The 17,408-nt window shown below is 42.8% G+C and overlaps 2 protein-coding genes across 6 annotated transcripts in view; both read left to right on the top strand.

The window, feature by feature from the left end:
• The first annotated feature begins 2,559 nt into the window (after positions 1-2,559).
• DCLK2 (doublecortin like kinase 2) overlaps positions 2,560-17,408 on the top strand; it is a 147,770-nt gene continuing 132,921 nt past the window's right edge. For all 5 annotated transcript variants that reach the window (XR_009546381.1, XM_016190448.2, XM_016190457.2 and 2 more), the window contains exon 1: positions 2,560-3,725. Coding sequence is in view for 4 of the 5 variants with exons in the window: in XM_016190448.2 (XP_016045934.1) it covers positions 3,305-3,725 (421 nt within the window). In the remaining variant the exon portion in view is untranslated. The remainder of the gene's footprint in view (positions 3,726-17,408) is intronic.
• The window catches only part of MAB21L2 (mab-21 like 2), a 384,237-nt gene continuing 376,546 nt past the window's right edge, over positions 9,718-17,408 (top strand). The window contains exon 1 of the mRNA XM_007528090.2: positions 9,718-9,736. The gene's annotated coding sequence lies outside the window, so the exon portion shown is untranslated. The remainder of the gene's footprint in view (positions 9,737-17,408) is intronic.

The raw sequence follows: 17,408 nt of genomic DNA, 5'->3' as shown, positions 1-17,408 counted from the left end.
ATCTCAGAAGCAAATCTTCCAGCTTCTGTCAAAGCTTCAAATGATTGTAATCCTAGTAGACATCTTAAATTGCAATTTCTTGAGACCTTCAGGGAAGTTGCTTCTAGATTCACCTGCAAAAGCTGCTGAAGTTAATACATGTATACTGTTATAAGTCATTGAGTTTGGGATATCTGTTACTGTAGCAATAGAATTACCCCCCCCACACACACACCCTAAGAAATATTTATAGTTGAACAAGTGAATATAACATGTTGAAGTCATTTGCAAAGTCAGTGGGCTCTGTAGTGACTTATTTCAAAGAATCTAGCATTTAGTTTCTCCAAATGTTGTACCAAGTCCAGCAACTTTAGCATTACCTGGGGACTTGTTAGAAATACAGAATCTCAAATTCTTCTCCAAACCTACTGAGTCAGAATCTGTCTTTTTATTCTTCCACTACATATAAAAGCATCAAACTTTCAGAGAAATCCTCGTGGTTTGACTTAGTGTTCCATCTTCTGCTCAAAACAGTAAATGTGTTCTGACTGTATAGCAGGAATATTGTCAACAATGATTGCTGGAGAAAGTCATTTTCAGAAATTTTGATTTAATTGGTCTGGGTTGCAGTCTGTCATGTCCATTGCATTTTTAAAATTCCCCTATCAAAAACTATATATGCTGACTCCCCAGAACAGCTCTGACTTGTCAGCTTGCTCCTTTCCTGGTTCTAGAAGTCAGGAGTGTCCATATGCATTCCTGAGACTACTCGGGAACGATGGAGCATTGAGCAAGAATTCTGGGCACTGTTTTACTGGAGGCACCAACTCTGTGACAGCCAAAGAACTACCACAATATTTTTACATTCTCTTATTCATGCTGCTCCAGATGCTGAGGAAGAAAGGAAATTCTGGCTACAGTTCAAATAATCAAATTGACATCAGATTAGTAGGAGGGAAAACCAACTTTACATGGATGTAGATTCCATAGACAAGGAGGCAGACACAGCAGAGGGGCTTTGAGGTGAGAAGAGGGGAACTCACAAGATACCAGAGCTCTGTATTTGCTATTTGTCCAGCCAGATAGGCTGGTTTCTTTGACAGAAACATCATTTTTGTTAGTAGTTGATTCTGGGTATAAGCCCTCCCCCACCCTCCATTTTAGTTCTTTTACATAGTTAAGGGAACTTTAAAGTCTCTTGTGAGTCTTCAGGGGCTCAATTGAGCACAGCTTCAAATTAGCCACCTGGCAAAATGACACAGAATTGGGAAGGTCTGTTCTTTGCATCTTGGGGATGCCTGCTTTATTTATTTATTTAGTTATTTATTTATAACCAAAGCATTGCTCAGTTCTGGCTTGTGGTGGTGTTGATGACTGAATCTGGCCCCAGACATGCAAAAAATATTATTATTATTTTTCATAACCATTATGCTGACTCTTCAGGCCCGAATATCTTCTCAGGTTTGAAGGTTGGTGTGTGTGTATGTGTGTGGTGGGGTGTCTCTACTTGCTGCCCAGTTTGATTTTGCTGTTTAAAACCACTCAAGAGAACTAGGCACTACATAACCTAAGGTTGAAGAGTAGTTTACCTAACTGCCAGACATCTTTTGTCTCTTCATTTCATCTTTCCCTGGAGGAAACATGGACATAACTTTCTCACTAGACTTTGACAAGCATGTTTATCTTGTTGACCAGACACTATAAATTAAAAATTCCAGTGTGATGGATGATTACAAATGTTAGACTTATTGCTTCAGATAAAACTCGAAGTAGTACCAAATACACTTAATTTAAGGGGCTTGGGGAGAGTGGGGTGCAGGGATTGTGTTTCCTTTAATATCACTTCCTCAGGAATGGAAGAAATGCTTGGCGCATAGTGAGCTCTCAATAAATACCTGCCAGTTAACCAGAACCTCTCATAACCCAGTCATTTCTGAACATACACTCAAATTTATTGAACTTACTGTATTAGAGAACCAGCCATTGCTTACTGTAATAGAGAACCGTGGGTCAGCCCGTTCTATTTCTTATTTTTGCCTCCAGGATTACGGCTGAGGCTCCGTGCCTGCACTCCTCGAGGCCATTTCCCCCCCATTTCTGTTGCCATTATTATTGTTATTGTACATAGAGAAACTGAGAAGGGGGGGAAGAAAGAGAGAAGAAGAGAAAGACACCTACAGACCTGCTTCACCTCTTGTGAAGCGACCCCCCTGCAGGTGGTGAGCTGGAGCTCGAACCGGGATCCTTATGCCAGTCCTTGCTCCTGGCGAGGACTGGCGCCATGTGCACTTAACCTGCTGCGCTACCGCTCGGCCCCCTATCAAAGGATTTCCAAATGAACTTCCAAACCTGCTTCTTGAAATGTGTCTAACCTCACCGCCTGAATTTCTGCCCTAGTTTGTCCTCGGAACTCCCTTCAGGGGCTGGCCGAGGAGGGTGCGGTGCCTGCCCTTGAACCGCCTTCCTTTGTGGGTGGCTCGGTCTGTGCGCTGCGGTTACCCTCGGTCGGGCGCAGGGCTGTCAGGCGCCGAGGCTGCCTAGGACCCAGGGGGAGCCGCTGAGCCCGCACTGCGCCGCCTCGGCGCCGGCCTGCGGCCCCCTCCTCCGCGCCCGGCTCCTTCTCTCCCTCCTTCCCCGGCCCTGGCAGCCCTGGGGGAGCAGAGAGCCCGTCTAGCCGTGACGGCTCCGGGAACCCGAGCACAGGTGCCGGGAGGCCACATCGCCCGCTCGGACCACGCTCCTGGAGAAGCCCCGGGCCCGCGCGGCCCTCCCCGCCACAGAGAGCGCGCACCGCCCCCGGGAGCCGGCCGGGCGCGCCCGAGGAGGCAGCAGCGCAGCGGCCTCCGGAGCCTCGGGCAGCGCGCCGGCCTCGAGGGCCGCTCCCCAGCCGCGGCCCCTCCCCTCCGCTTCCTCCTTCCCCGCGGCGCTCCGGGACCCACGGGCGCTTAGACCAGCGCCAGGCGCCCGAGCTTTGTGTCCACCCCGGGCCCGGGCGCGCCTCGGGGGGTCCCACTGGGCGAGCGAGCTGTGAGGCGTGGCCGCCGGGAGGAGGTGCTTGGGGGGGCGTGGGGCTCCCCGGCGAGCGGGCGGCGAAGGGAGCGAGTCGAGCGCGGCCGGACAATGAACTGGGCAGCTCGACACTGCGGCTAATTTTAGGGGGGACGTGGGCCGAGGACAGGATGCCAGGCGCTCCGGCGCTCTGAGCCCCCCCACCCCCGCGCTCTGAGGCCCCCGCACGGGTGCGCGCCTGCACCCGCGCCCTCCCCCTCCCCCCGCAGGCTTTGGCTGTGGCACTTTGGGGTGCGGAGCCTCTAGAGCGACCGCGATGGCCAGCACCAGGAGTATCGAGCTGGAGCACTTTGAGGAGCGGGACAAAAGGCCGCGGCCGGGGTCGCGGAGGGGGGCACCGGGCTCGTCCGGGGGCAGCAGCAGCTCGGGCCCCAAGGGCAACGGGCTCATTCCCAGCCCGGCGCACAGCGCGCACTGCAGCTTCTACCGCACGCGCACCCTGCAGGCCCTGAGCTCTGAGAAAAAGGCCAAGAAGGCGCGCTTCTACCGCAACGGGGACCGCTACTTCAAGGGCCTGGTGTTCGCCATCTCCAGCGACCGCTTCCGCTCCTTTGACGCACTGCTCATCGAGCTCACCCGCTCCCTGTCCGATAACGTGAACCTGCCCCAGGGCGTCCGCACCATCTACACGATCGACGGCAGCAAGAAGGTCACCAGCTTGGAGGAGCTGCTGGAAGGTAGGTGCTCAAGGCCCATGCGGCAGGTGCGGCCCGGCAGGTGCGGCCCAGCAGGTGCACTGGCCGCCGACCGCGTGTGCCCGCCACCACTGGGAGGGGGCAGCTGCGGGGTGCTCTTCGGGAGATCATAGGGTTCTACCTGCTTCCATAGCCTCTGGGTGGGTGGTTAAAGGCTTTCCCACATACACTGCCCTTCCCACGGGATTTGGCTTTATTTTTTAAAAAAGAAAAACCCAACTGGCTTTTGCCATCTTCAAGATTGGAGAATTCATGGATTTTTTTTTTTTTGGAAGCACACACTATTTGAAAAAAAAAAAAAGTTTTCCTCTTGAGGTTCTGAGTAACCTTGCTGTTCCTAAACTGCCCTGCTAGCTGTGGGACCCTCGGTGCAGTCTCCTGCTCTCGGGAACTTGGTGCACCTGTTTTACTCGAGTGCTGTGCTTCTGAAGTGCCAGTGGCTTGGCTTTCCTGGTTTAGTTGGCAGCGAAAGTGACATGAGACCAGCTGGAGGGGGGTGGGGAGAAGGTAATTCCAGATCGTGGTTCCCAACTTCAGCTGCCTCTTGGGGAGCTGGGGACATTAAAAAAAATACAGGTGCCTGGGTAGCCAACCACAGCTGTTTGGGCTGGGATCTGAGCATCTAAAGTTTGAAGTTCCTCCAGGTGATTCACATGTGCAGCCAGGATGAAGAGCTGTTTTGCTAAAAAGTTTTCCACATTTGGTTGATAATGAGGTGAATTATGCCCTGCCACCCCAGCTACTGAAACTGGTTAGTGTGACAGAGGTTTTGGGACTTGCAGCTGGGGCCCATTATAAATTAGTAATTCTAGTGTGTTAGCCATGCTTCCCTCAGAGGGTTTGCTTGACTCTAAGACACCTTGTGTAGATTGGGTCAACCTTGTGTTTCTGCAATATTTGCTCCTCTTTATTCTTCTCCTTCTTTTTCTTCTCCTTCTCCTCCTTCATATTTGATTTGACAGAGCAGACAAATTGAGAGGTTTGGGGAAGAGAGAGAGAGAGAGAGAGAGAAAGACACTTGCAGACCTGCTTCACCCCTGCTGGTGGGGAGCTCCAGTTCTAACCCAGGCCCTTGTACATGGTAATATGTGTGCTTAATCAGATGCACCACTTTTTGTCCCCTGCTCTTCTTTCCTTTCTTGGAGTTAACCCATTTCCAGATCTCACCAGCATCTATACAGACCAGATAGAGCCCTGACTATATGCTTACAAATAATCTGCTCTCATACATCTTCCTTGCAAGTGGCACCTTCCAGTAAGCCATAGCAGTACTGGCTTCGCAGGGAAAAGAAGGTGAACTCTGAACCAACTGTGTTTCTTATATTATCTCATATATGTCCATTTGGCAGGAAATGTAAGCAGTGTCCAAAGTCACAAGGTACTTGTAGTCTGTGTTCTTTCATCTCTGATAAACCAAGGTGGGCATACTGAAGAGTTCTGAGCATGGTTGAGTTCTGTGTTCAGTCACTATGATCAGAAGTTTCCCCTGCCCTGGCTGGAAAACCACCCAGCCAGAATTAGGCTGTCTCTTCAGTCTATGTGTGTGTGTGTGTAACTTCATACATTCTCTCTCTGTTTTAAATTTTTTTTTAATTATCTTTATTTATTTACTGGATAGAGACAGCTAGAAATCGAGAAGGAAGGGGGTGATAGAAGAAGAGAAACAGAGAGACACCTGCAGCCCTGCTTCACCACTCATGAAGCTTTCCCCCTGCACCGGAACCCGCATCCTTGCGCACTGTAACATGTGCGCTCAGCCAGGTGCTCCACTGCCCACCCCCCAGCTTCACACATTCTCTTCATCAGTAGTGTGTTTTGGTTTCATAGGCTTCCTGATGAAGTGAGATTGGCCAAAGAAATAGAAATAGGACTGGGGTGGTAGTGACAGCGGTAGAGTGCCCATCTTTCATGCATAAGAGAGAGCCAGAGTTCAGTCTCTGGTACCACGAGAGAGCAACAGACAAAATGAGTAGAAATCCATGGTGGTGGAGTGCTGCTTTGATGTTCTCTCTCCTCTCCTTACTCCCATTAGAAAATTGGACCAGGGGAGGGGAGATAGCACAACGGTTATGCAATGAAGACTTTCATGCCTGAGGCTCCAAAGTGCCAGGTTCAGTTCAGTCTTCAACACTACCAAAAACCATAGCTGTGCTCTGGTAAAACAAGCCAACAAACAAACAAGCCACTTTGATAGAGTGCATCCACAACACCCTGGTATCAGTCTCCTGCACAGCATTTAAAAGTAGGTATGTGGGGCCAGGGTTCAAGCCCCCAGACTCCACTGTGGGGTGGAGCTTCACAGATGGTAGAAAAGCACTCTGCTTTCCACATCTTATCTTTCCAAAAAGGAAAACAGAAAAATGGCTACTAGGAGTGGTGGCTTCAGGTAGGCTTGAACCCCAACAGTAACCCAGGGGAGGTGTTTTGAGATAAAATGAAACTACCTTGTTAAAAGGTCTTTTTGCTTACCTATTTTTTTTTAACCTATGTATGCTGGGACTTTACTACTCTGGGTCTGCTTTTCCCACTAAAAAGACTGAGACAGAGGAAGAAAGGGAAAGATACCACAGCACCTCCAGTGCAGTGGGGGTTGGGCTCCAACCTGGGTCTCAGGCATCATACTAAATTCTTTCTTTTTTTTTAAGTATAATTTTTATTTTTTATTTTTTTAAATATTTATTTATTCCCTTTTAAAAATATTTATTTGTTGCCCTTGTTTTATTGCTGTAGTTTTTATTGATGTTGTTGGATAGGACAGAGAGAAATGAGGAAAGGAGGGGAAGACAGGGAGACAAAGATAGACACCTGCAGATCTGCTTCACCGCTTGTGAAGCGACTCCCCTGTAGGTGGGGATCCAGGGCTCAAACCGGGATCCTTAAACAGGTCCTTGCACTTGACGCTGCATGCACTTAGTCCACTGTGCTAGGCCCAACTCCCAAGTATTTTAATGAGAAAGACCAGAATACTGCTCAGCTCTGATTTAGGTGGTGCTGGGAATTGAAGTGGGACCTTTGGTGCCTCAGGCATCAAAAGTCTTTTTGCATAACCGTTATTGTATTCCATTTCCCATTCCTGCTAAATTCTTAAAAGCAGCATTTGCCTTGATGTTTCAAAACTGAAGGAGTTCTCTGAGGCAGTGCTAGCTTTGTAGTCTTCTGGCAGATAGAGCCTGTGGTTTATAGCTATCATCTCGCCTTGCAACATTGTGCCTGGCAGTTGTCTGGAGTGAGACAACAACTTTATATCCTTCTCTGAAATACTTCTGTGGCTGTACTTCATGAATTTAATATACTCCACAGTTGAATTTCCATCATAGGGAAAATGACCATTATACACACAAATTAATGAGCACACATTTTATACACTGAGCTTGGCCCATTGAATCACATTCTCAAATTATAATATCATCTGTAGATCAAAGAGTGACAATTTTTTTTCAAACATCCACTGATCTTTCAAGGATGAGCATCATAAATATTATATATATGACACTGGTCTATACTATAATTACTAATGTAGTAATAACACAAATATTTGCACAACAAAAATGCTTTCCTAAAGCAGACAATTGCTCAACTGTTTCAAGCAGTATTCAATATAGTAAAATTACATCAAAAGAAAAAAAAAAATCTCTGAGTAGTGGAATTCTCTGACAGTGGATCTTTGTCTAAATCTTGGATTTCCCACAAAATGGTTGGAATCCCCGTTACAAAGCATTTTTCAAGGAAAAAAGTCAATACTTAATAGTAATCATTTAAGAAAATAAATATTTTCAACTTTGAGTTGAATTTGTGTGTTTGTTGGCCAGCAAAATAGCTCACCTAGATGGTATGTGACTCACAGCACTGGAGGAAGCTTTGGTACTATAGTATCTCTCTCTTGCTCTGCTTCTCTATATCTGAAAAAAAGTTGACCTGGAACAGTGAAGCTCCAGTGATAACCAAAAGATAAAAATAAATAAATAAAGGTGCATGGTGCAAATTTATCACACACTGAAAAACAAAACTAACCAGCCTAACTGTGAAGTTACTATTTACATCAGTAACATTGCACATGTTGTCAAAACTGACTGTTTAATTATACTTCATTCTTTCTTTTTTGGATAGACAGAAATGGGGGGGGGCTGTAGAGGGAAGGAGACAGACACCTGCAGCCCTGCTTCAACAGTTGTGAAGCTTTTCCCCTGCAGATGGGGACAAGGGGCTTGAACTCTGCACTATAATGCATGTGCTTAACCAAGTGGGCCACCACCTCCCCCCTATTTCTTTATTTTTTTTTAATTCTTTTTTATTGCCACCAGGGCTATTGATGGGCTCTGTGTATGCAAGATAAATACACTGCTCCTGGATAACTTTTTTAAATTTTTATTTGATAGGACAGAGAGAAACTGAAAAGGGAGGAGGAAACACAGAGATAGAAAGAGACTTGCAGACCTGCTTCACTACTTGTGAAGCTTCCTCCCTGCAAGTGTGAACCACGAGCTTGAAGCTGGGTCCTTGCACATTGTAGCATGTTCTCTTTACCAGGTACATCACCACTTAGACCCTTTAATTACGTCTAAGAAAGATTATTTGAGCACAAGGACCAGTGTAAGGATCCCAGTTCGAGCCCCCGGCTCCCCACCTGCAGGGGAATCACTTCACAGGTCTGCAGGTGTCTCTTTCTCTCCCCCTGTCTTTCCCTCCTCTCTCCATTTCTGTCTGTCCTATACAACAAAAACAACAATAACTACAGCAATAAAACAACGAAGGCAACAAAAGGGAATAAATAACATAGATATTTAAAAAAGAAAGATTATCTGATAGTATTTCTAAAAACTATCCCTCTTTTGTTCTGTCCCTCCCATCCCATGAAGTTTACATTTTCAGAGTTGTGTTATCTAAAGTATTTTTAGTAAAAAGTAAAAAATGATGAGTCAGCTGGCATGAACATTCATTCAGAGCTCTGTCCTATTGAACACAGATGATGAAGGATATTTGCATGGCCCAGAGTATTTTCCTCTGTCCTTGACTTTATCTCTCGAGAATAAAAACAGTTCTGGAGGTGGTGGGCACATCTCCTGAGCTAGGCCAGCATAGCAGCATCTTCAGCCTACTGTTTTATACCTAACTCCTTGATGGGTCATTTTCACTGAGTTTTGTGCTGTGTGTCCCTATAAACCTGCTTGCTCTTTAAATTGGGTGGCAACTTCCTCTCAGAGGAGGGCTATAATCTCTGACAGCCACTTTTGGAAAGGTCAAGTTGACTTTGTTTGAATCCATCAGCCATCCAAGCTCAGAGTATCTCTGATAGACATCTATCAGACAAATGTCATGATGACTCATTTTAGGTTCTAATGTTGGGGTCTGAGTCAGAGCTCCTCATCTTAAGGTTTGTTCCATCAGTTTTTACCTCTTCTGGACATACTGACTGTGACTGTAAAATGTTGGTGTCCTAAAAAGATAAGTCCATGGATAGTAGAAATAGTGCATGACCAAGTCAGGATTCCTGGGCTCTACTGTCTCTGGGTTTGAGGAGAATTCACTTTTTTCCCCCATTGTTGTTGCCATTATTGTTATTGTTATTATTGCTGTTGGATAGGACAGAGAAATAGAAAGAGGAGGGGAACACAGAGGGGGAGAGAAAGACACCTGCAGACCTGCTTCACTTTTGAAGCAACCCCCCTCAGGGTGGGGAGCTGGGGGCTCAAACCGGGATCCTTGTGCTCTTCCTTGGGCTTTGTGCCATTTGCGCTTAACCCACAGTGCTACGGCCCAGGCCCGAAAATTCACTTCTTTCTCTTGCCAGTGTGCTTATTCACTGAGCGTGTAGTGACCATGACTGCCTTTCCTTACCTAGAACCTACTTATCAGAAAGTTGATGAGGCTGCAGATGCCCTGCCATGCCAGGTAGGGCATAGGCACATAACTCTGATTGTCAGGAACAAAATCACATTGGCAAACAGACTTCTCATAGCTGTCTCTGCCTCTCTCCTTCCAAAGTGAGATCAGAGGTGTTGTTTCTACCTTTCCCCCTTAATCCACAGTAAATAAACTGAGTTTTTTTTTCAGAATCTGAGGGCATTTTGATTATTTTGATGTGATGTCCATTTTCCCATTAAGTTAATGAGTTAATTATATTAATCTCAATTTAACAAAGATGTGGCCTAAAGAAATCAAGTACTTGAAGTTGTTGAGACTATTTTACTGAATCTAATTTGTTGAGTTTGCTTGGTTAGGTCACTATCCTTAAAGTTGTCCAAGCAAAATATAGTTATTCCCAGTGGAGGGGATGGGAATTGTATGGCAGTATAGCCCTTTTATCTCACAACTTTGTCTACCATTAAAATGTTAAATAAATAAATTAAAAGAAAAAAAGTCCCTAGCAAACCAGATTATAGGTTTGGTCCCATCCTCCCCTACCCCCCAGCTGTTGCTGTTCCTTGCCAGCTGTATATTTTTCTTTTTGATAGAAGGTTAGAGACAAAGAGGGAAAGAGAGAAGGAGAAGCACAAGTATCACTGCTCCACTGCTTGTGAAACTTACCCCCTGTAGGTGAGGAAGGACCAGGGGCTTAAACTTGGATACTCACACATGCTAACATGTACTCAGTGCAATACCACCTGGCCCTTGAAAAGTAGATTTTTATATTAATATTGGAAATTAATCTTGGAACTTGTTACAGTGGAAACAATATTAACTCAAGTTGTAGGATATTTGCCCGTAGAATTCAAAAGCAGCACACATTGAAGGCTTGTGTGAAGGTTGATATGGCTGCTTAATGTTGAGTCTTAGGCCTCCTGGTGCCTGCCTGCCCTGCCAACCTCCTGGACTCTCTATGACCTGTTTCCAGTAGTTGTTGATTGGGGGCTGGTGGTGGTGGTTTGTCACTGCATTGTTGCAGGTGTTATAAGTACTGTCTCTTCCATCAAGAAACTCCCAACCTTGAGGGAGGGAAATAGTAACCATGCTTGCACTTGTACACATACACGTGAAGGCTCCAGCTGAAATGCTTTGCAATCCAGTGGTAATGAGGTTTGGCAGGAGGGCAGCTCTGGCTGGAATGATGGAAAATCCTTTCCGGGAAATAAATGTTGGACCCAAGGCCTGAGGTTGAGCTTATTACTCTTTGATTGCATTCAGCATTTGTCTTTACCTCTATTATTAGGTTTAGCTCTGTAGGCTAATTAATGATATATTGGCTCAGGCTTTTGCACTAGACAGAATAGTGCAGGGTCAGGGATCTTGGACAGTCAGTTAAATACAATCATTGAATAAGTAGCCTGGGAAGTAATGTCACATTATGTCCCTAACTTGTCAAGGGAGTTTTTGTATGAATTAAGCTATAGTAAAGTTGTCTCTGTATTCATGAATATATACATTATATTTCAAAAATTGCATTACCTGTTAGGCAAATCGAAAATTAAAAATAAACAAAGACCCAATAGTTGCAGAAGTACTATAGCCCTTCATATTGTGGTCAGAGTGACTCTCCCATAATTCCTGCTTCCATAAATCTGATTGTCCTCTTCACATCATCTCTCTGAAGTAAGGAAATTCAGATGTGCTATAAGATAGCTTCACAATAACCTCTCTTCAGAGGCCATGAGGAAGAGAATATTTTATTTGAGGACTAAAGAATATTAAATGATTAGGGAGAGAATGGGAGTATGGAGGGGGAGGTATTTATGAGGTTAGAGTATGATACTCATCCTCTGGTGATAGGAAAGGATCAATATTTTATGAGCTTCGAACCTATGGAAATGGATATTATATGGCCTTCTGACATGAAATAAAGGCAGCTCTATTCCCTTGGGAAATGGTTGTAAAACTGTTTGATCACCAGTGGGGCCAGGACAGTGGCTGTGGATCTATATTACCTGACAGCTATGTCTTGTCCCCACCAGCCCAAGCTCTCACTTCTGTTTTTTTTTTGTTTTTTGTTTTGTTTTTTTTTTCTCTCCTACTGGTGGTAAACCTCTACCCTGAGGACTCTGGATCCTTCTCAGCATTACTATCATTAATTCCATTTTGTATGCAATCACTTGACCCCTGTAGTGCTTTGTGAAATCTGGCTGCATTGTCATCCAGAAATTGCCTTAGAGTAAATGGGGAAACTTATTCAGAGAGAATAAGAAAGTTATCCCCATGTTAGAAGTAGCTAATAAGTAGGACTGTAATGTAAGACCTCTTTCCCTTGGCTTTTGAAATTCTCTATTTTTTTAAAACTAAAAAATGTGAGGAAGAGGGACATAGGCACACAGCATTTGGCCAAATAGGTGAACTATCCAGGTGAATCCTTGCCTTGATCTTTTAACAGTATTGTTTCCTATCAAAGTATTAAGAAAAGAAAAGTTATGAAGACTTATTTCTGGCTGTACTCATGTTCAGCAAGCTACTGTGGGAGGAAGGATTTGAGAAACAGACATAAATAAACTCTTCTCTTTTTATTCCAATAGTCAAGGCTAAATCCCAGAGGGTTCCACATGAACAACAACATGTTGATAACATGCAGTGGCTGCTTGGTGAATGGTAATGGTGTTTAAGAGCTTAGGCCAAAAGCTGTGCCCTTGTAAGTTCTAACTTTAATTTTACTCATCATCTAAAATAACATCATGGTTGTCCCACCTTTATAAAGGAGTCATTCTAATGTTTGAGACAGTCCTCATGTCTCCTGCTTTTCCACTTACCTTCCAATCTCTAAACCTCATCTCATTTTTAGACAAACTGCATCTTTCATTATCCGTCACTTGTTGAAAACTGAGACCATGTCTTCCTGGTAGTTTCACAGTGTGTCCTAAAAGATGAAAGAGTAAGGTGTTATGTAAAGTCACCAGAGGTGGAATCAGTTATTGAGGCAATTGTTACCTCCGTTCAGAGGATGAGCCATTGAGGAGATGACTGTATCCATTATGTTTCAGTTTCTTTATAACTGTTCTCAATTTGAAGGTACCTCTCAGTAGCATATCTTAAAAGTTGCAATGCTTCAAGTGATTGAAATACTTAGCAGTGAAAAACAGTGTAAAAATCTAACATCCAAGTTACAGAAGCCTGGTCTTGCCTTAAATTTTCTTGTCTTGCCTTAATTACAATGCCACTTAAATATTTCATTATGTATTTTATTTTACTTTAGTTAGAGAAAGAGATACTGAAAGATCATAGCACTGCTCAGTTCTCGCATACGGTGTTGTGGGGGACTGGACTTGGGACTTTAAAAAATAATGATAATTTAATTATACCAGAGCTCTGCTAAACTCAGGCTTCTGATTATGCTGGGGATTGAACTTGAGGTCTCAGATAAGAAAAATTTTCTGCATAACCATTCTATCTCCTTAGTCTGCAGTTAATTAAATATTTATAGTGAGATGTGGCGGTAGCTAGATAGTAGAGGTCAGAACTTGAAGGCATAAGCACCTGAATCCCATCCCTGTCACTACATATGTCAAAGTGATACGCTGGTTCTCTTTTCTCTCATTAATAACTACATACATAATATGTAAACAGGTGTGTGTGTACATAGAGATTTTAGCACTGCTATGATCCAAATAAATTGATAATCTAAATGCAGATAGTCCCTGATTTAACATTGGACTTAAGACTTTTTAAAAAAAAATTATTACGGTGGTCTAGGAGGTGGCACAGTGGATAAAGCATTGGACTCTCAAGCATGAGGTCCTGAGTTCAATCCCCGGCAGCACATGTACCAGGGTGAGGCCTGGTTCTTTCTCCCTCCTCCTATGTTTCTCATTAATAAATAAATAAAATCTTTTAAAAAATGTTAAAAGAAATTTATTATGGTATGAAAGCAGTATCAGAGCTGGGTGGTGGTGCACCTAGTTGAGCGAATATGTTAGAAAGTCTGAGGATCTGGGTTTGAGCCCCCGGTCTCCACCTGTAGGGGGAAAGCTTCATGAGTGGTAAAGCAGGGTTGTAGGTATCTCTCTGTCTCTCTTCCTCTCTATCACCCCCATTCTTTTTCATTTCTGGCTGTTTCTATCCAATAAAGATATTTAAATATATATATTTTTAAAAAGAAAGCAGTATAAATATATATTCAGTAGAAATAATACTTTGAGCTTTGTATTTTTCTTCTTTCCCAGGCTAGTGAAATGCAGTGAGATTCTTCTGTGATGCTGGGAAGTGGCAGTGAGTTGATTCCCAGCTCCCAACCAGTCATGTGGTCACATGACTAAACAACTGATACTCCGCAGACTGTTTTTCACATTCATTACAGTATTCAATAAGTCACATGAAATACTCAGCTTTTTATTAAAAAATGGGCTTTGGTTTAGACAAGTTTTGCCCAACTATAGGCTAATGTAAGTGTTCTAAGCATATGTAATGTAAGCCATAATGTTTTGGTAGGTCAGGCATATTAAATGAATTTTCTAGTTATGCTATTTTCATTTTACAGTGGACTTCTCATGAAGTAACTAACTGCATTATAGGCTGAGCCAACAAATCTGCATAATGTCTAGAAGTGTAAAATGGCACTATAAAGTTATAGTGTTTGCTCAAACTTGTTCACAGGGAACATGGTACTGAATGTCGAGTTGAGTGCATTCTGTGTCAGAATTCCCTGAATGCACTGTTAATGAGCCTTCTTATTTATTTATTCACTTATTGTCACCAGGGTTATTGCTAGGGCTTATGCCTGCATGATCTACCATGCCCTGTGGCCATTCTTTCCTTTTTTTTTTTTTTAACAGAACAGAGAGAAATTGAAACGGGGGGAGGGGGAGGACAACAGGGAGAAAGGCAGAGAGACATTTGTACCATGGCTTCTGTGCATGAAGTGTCCTCTTTGTAGGTGGGGACCAGGGCCTTGAACCTGAGTCCATGTGTTCAATCTGTTGTGCCACTGCCTGGCCCTGACCATTTCTACGGAGTAAAATGATGCTGCCTGGTATTAACTTACTGTGAGCATGCATTTCTATTTTTCTATGTTAACTCCCAGGAAAGTTAGTACCACTCCTTCCCAAGTTATGAGGGTGTAGATATAGAGTGGCTAAACTGTACATAATTTGTCAATAGAAATATTTGGGGGGGGGGTCTGGGCAGTAGTGCAAACCCGTGCAAAGCACAAGGACCGACAGAAGGATCCCAGTTCGAGTCTCTGGCTCCCCGCCTGCAGTGTTGTTGCTTCACAAGTGGTGAAACAGGTCTGCAGGTGTCTATCTTTCTTTCCCCACTCTGTCTTTCCCTCCTCTCTTGATTTCTCACTGTCCTATCCAACAACAGCAATAATAACAATAACCATAACAAGGGCAATAAAAATGGAAAAAAATGGCCTCCAGGAGCAGTGGATTTGTAGTGCAGGCACCAAGCCCCAGTGATAAACCTACAGGCAAAAGAAAAAAAAGAAAAGAAAAAAGAAACATTTATTCAGGTATTCCAGTAAAGCATGATATAAACACTAAAATACTTTTCATCAAATCTTCTGTATCTAATGATAGAAGCAACAGAATAAAAAAAGTAACTTATAGGAGGGAGCCAATATGTGTAAGTAATATGCCTGATAAATTGAATTCTCAAGATTTGTATTAATAGTTTTTTTTTTTTTTACAAGATACAAGAGTTATAGAAATGGGATGGTAGTGGTGGTTGAACACCATTGACTGTATTTAACACCACTGAGCTATACATTTAGGACTTAAGATGGCTTTATTTGTCACGTGAGAGTGAAGACCCTTGTTAAATCCCCCAAGCCCCAGGAAGTTTCTAAGTGGTGGAGCAGTAGTGCTTCAGGTGTTTTTCCTTTTCTGTGTCTGTTTCCCTCTTCCTCTGTCTCTCACAAAAAAAAAAAAAAAAAAAAAAAAGTGACTAGAAGTACCAATCCCTGTTGGTGGCCAAAAAAAAAAAAAAAAAGACTTAAAAATATCCTTTATGTGTATTTTACAATAATAATAAAAATATTAATCAAATTAAAATTGCCACACTGAATTTTTTTTAACCAAAGCACTGCTCAATTCTGACTTATGGTGGTTGTTTCTGGGGATTGAACTTGGAAGCTAAGAACCTTAGGCATGAAGTCATTATAATAGCCATTAAACATTATACAAAATACATAGTATACATATACATTATGCATAAACAGTGTGCTTGTACAGAATGACTTGCCATAAGGAATTCCTGCAGATTGTAGGATATGCTTAGCCTCCTAATCGACATGTAATTAACAGAAAGGAGGTCATGGATCTGAATTGCATGCCCCATGCAACCTGTAGATTCAATACAATTTATTTTTTATTTTTGGTGAGTGTAATGAAATTAAAAGCTTTTTGGTTAGTCAGTAAGGTTTTGTTTGTTTGTTCTAGTAGTGAGTGAGTACATTTTTTTTGTTTATCTTTCCACTTAATTTCTTTGCTGGGTATTCAGCTGTGTAGAGTAGCTTTTGTAGCCCCACTCTGGTGGAGAATATCACAGACTGTACAGCTGGCAGCAACTATAGGTGATCTGCTTGTTTCAGCTTTCAGATGTGTTTAAAGATTAGTCGTCTTTGAGCTGGAAGATCTTTATTCATTTTTATACTGATTTTCAGTAGCCGAGCTGTAGAGACAAAGCAAGTAAGTACAGAGAGGCCCCAGTATCCACACTGGAACAGTGCACTTCACACTACTCTGTGAGATTTCTTTAGGCTTAAAGTCTCGGCACTTAATGATTTGGTTATAAAAGCCAATTAAGTTGTTTGCAAAGCAGAATAATAAATAAATCTTATTTTTCTCACCCTGTATTTTTCTTTTTTTCTTTTCTTTTATTTATAAAAAGGAAACACTGACAAAACCATAGGATAAGAGGGGTACAACTCCACATAGTTCCCACCACCAGAACTCCATATCCCATCGTCTCCCTTGATAGCTTTCCTATTCTTTAACCCTGTGGGTATATGGACCCTGTATTTTTCTTAACCAACTGGTCATGAGAACTTAGGCAGGATATCCTTTCAATGGAGATAAACCCATAATAATTGACCCAGTAGGACAATCTCAGAAACATTGTATTTGGTGAAAACCCTGAATTCATCTCGTAGATGCAACACACATGGGATTGTTGTTCTTGCCTATATTCCTTTGGAAGTAAAATTTTTTCATAGTCTAAGAATTTAAGAAATTTAAGAAATAACTAGGTTACTAAGACTTTTGAAGAACTATAATTGAAGTGCTAACCATACTTTATTTTCTTTTTTCCATTAATAGATCTACAAAATTGTATGACTTTACTCTTATACACTGTAAGTCACCATACCCTCCACCAAAGTTTTGTGCTTACTCCTCCTCTTCCACTGTTATCCCATAGCCACCACCCATAATTTTCAAAAGTCTTAGAGGCGTCTTGGCTACTCCCCACCCAGTTCATGTAATTTAGTCATCTATATTCCACTTATTAGTGAAACTACCTGGTAGTTGTCCTTAATTTACTTCTTATTTCACTTTGCACAATCATATCCAGTTTCAGCATATTATTGTTCCAAATAATACAATCTCATCTTTTTAAATTTCAGAATACTGTTTCATGAATATATACTCCATACTTTCTTTATCTTGTTGTCTGTCATTGGGCATTTAGGTTGCTTCCATATTTTGGTTATTGTGAATAGTGCAGCTATGTACATAGACCATCTCTTAACACCATACTCTAAAATTAAGTCAGTGGATTAAAGAATTAAATGTTAGACATGAAACCATA

The sequence above is a fragment of the Erinaceus europaeus genome, chromosome 19 (genome assembly GCF_950295315.1).
Source record: "Erinaceus europaeus chromosome 19, mEriEur2.1, whole genome shotgun sequence".
In the NCBI taxonomy this organism is placed as follows: Eukaryota; Metazoa; Chordata; class Mammalia; order Eulipotyphla; family Erinaceidae; genus Erinaceus; species Erinaceus europaeus.
The sequence above is the reverse complement of the archived record's forward strand: the minus strand, read 5'-3'. Positions and strand labels throughout refer to the sequence as shown.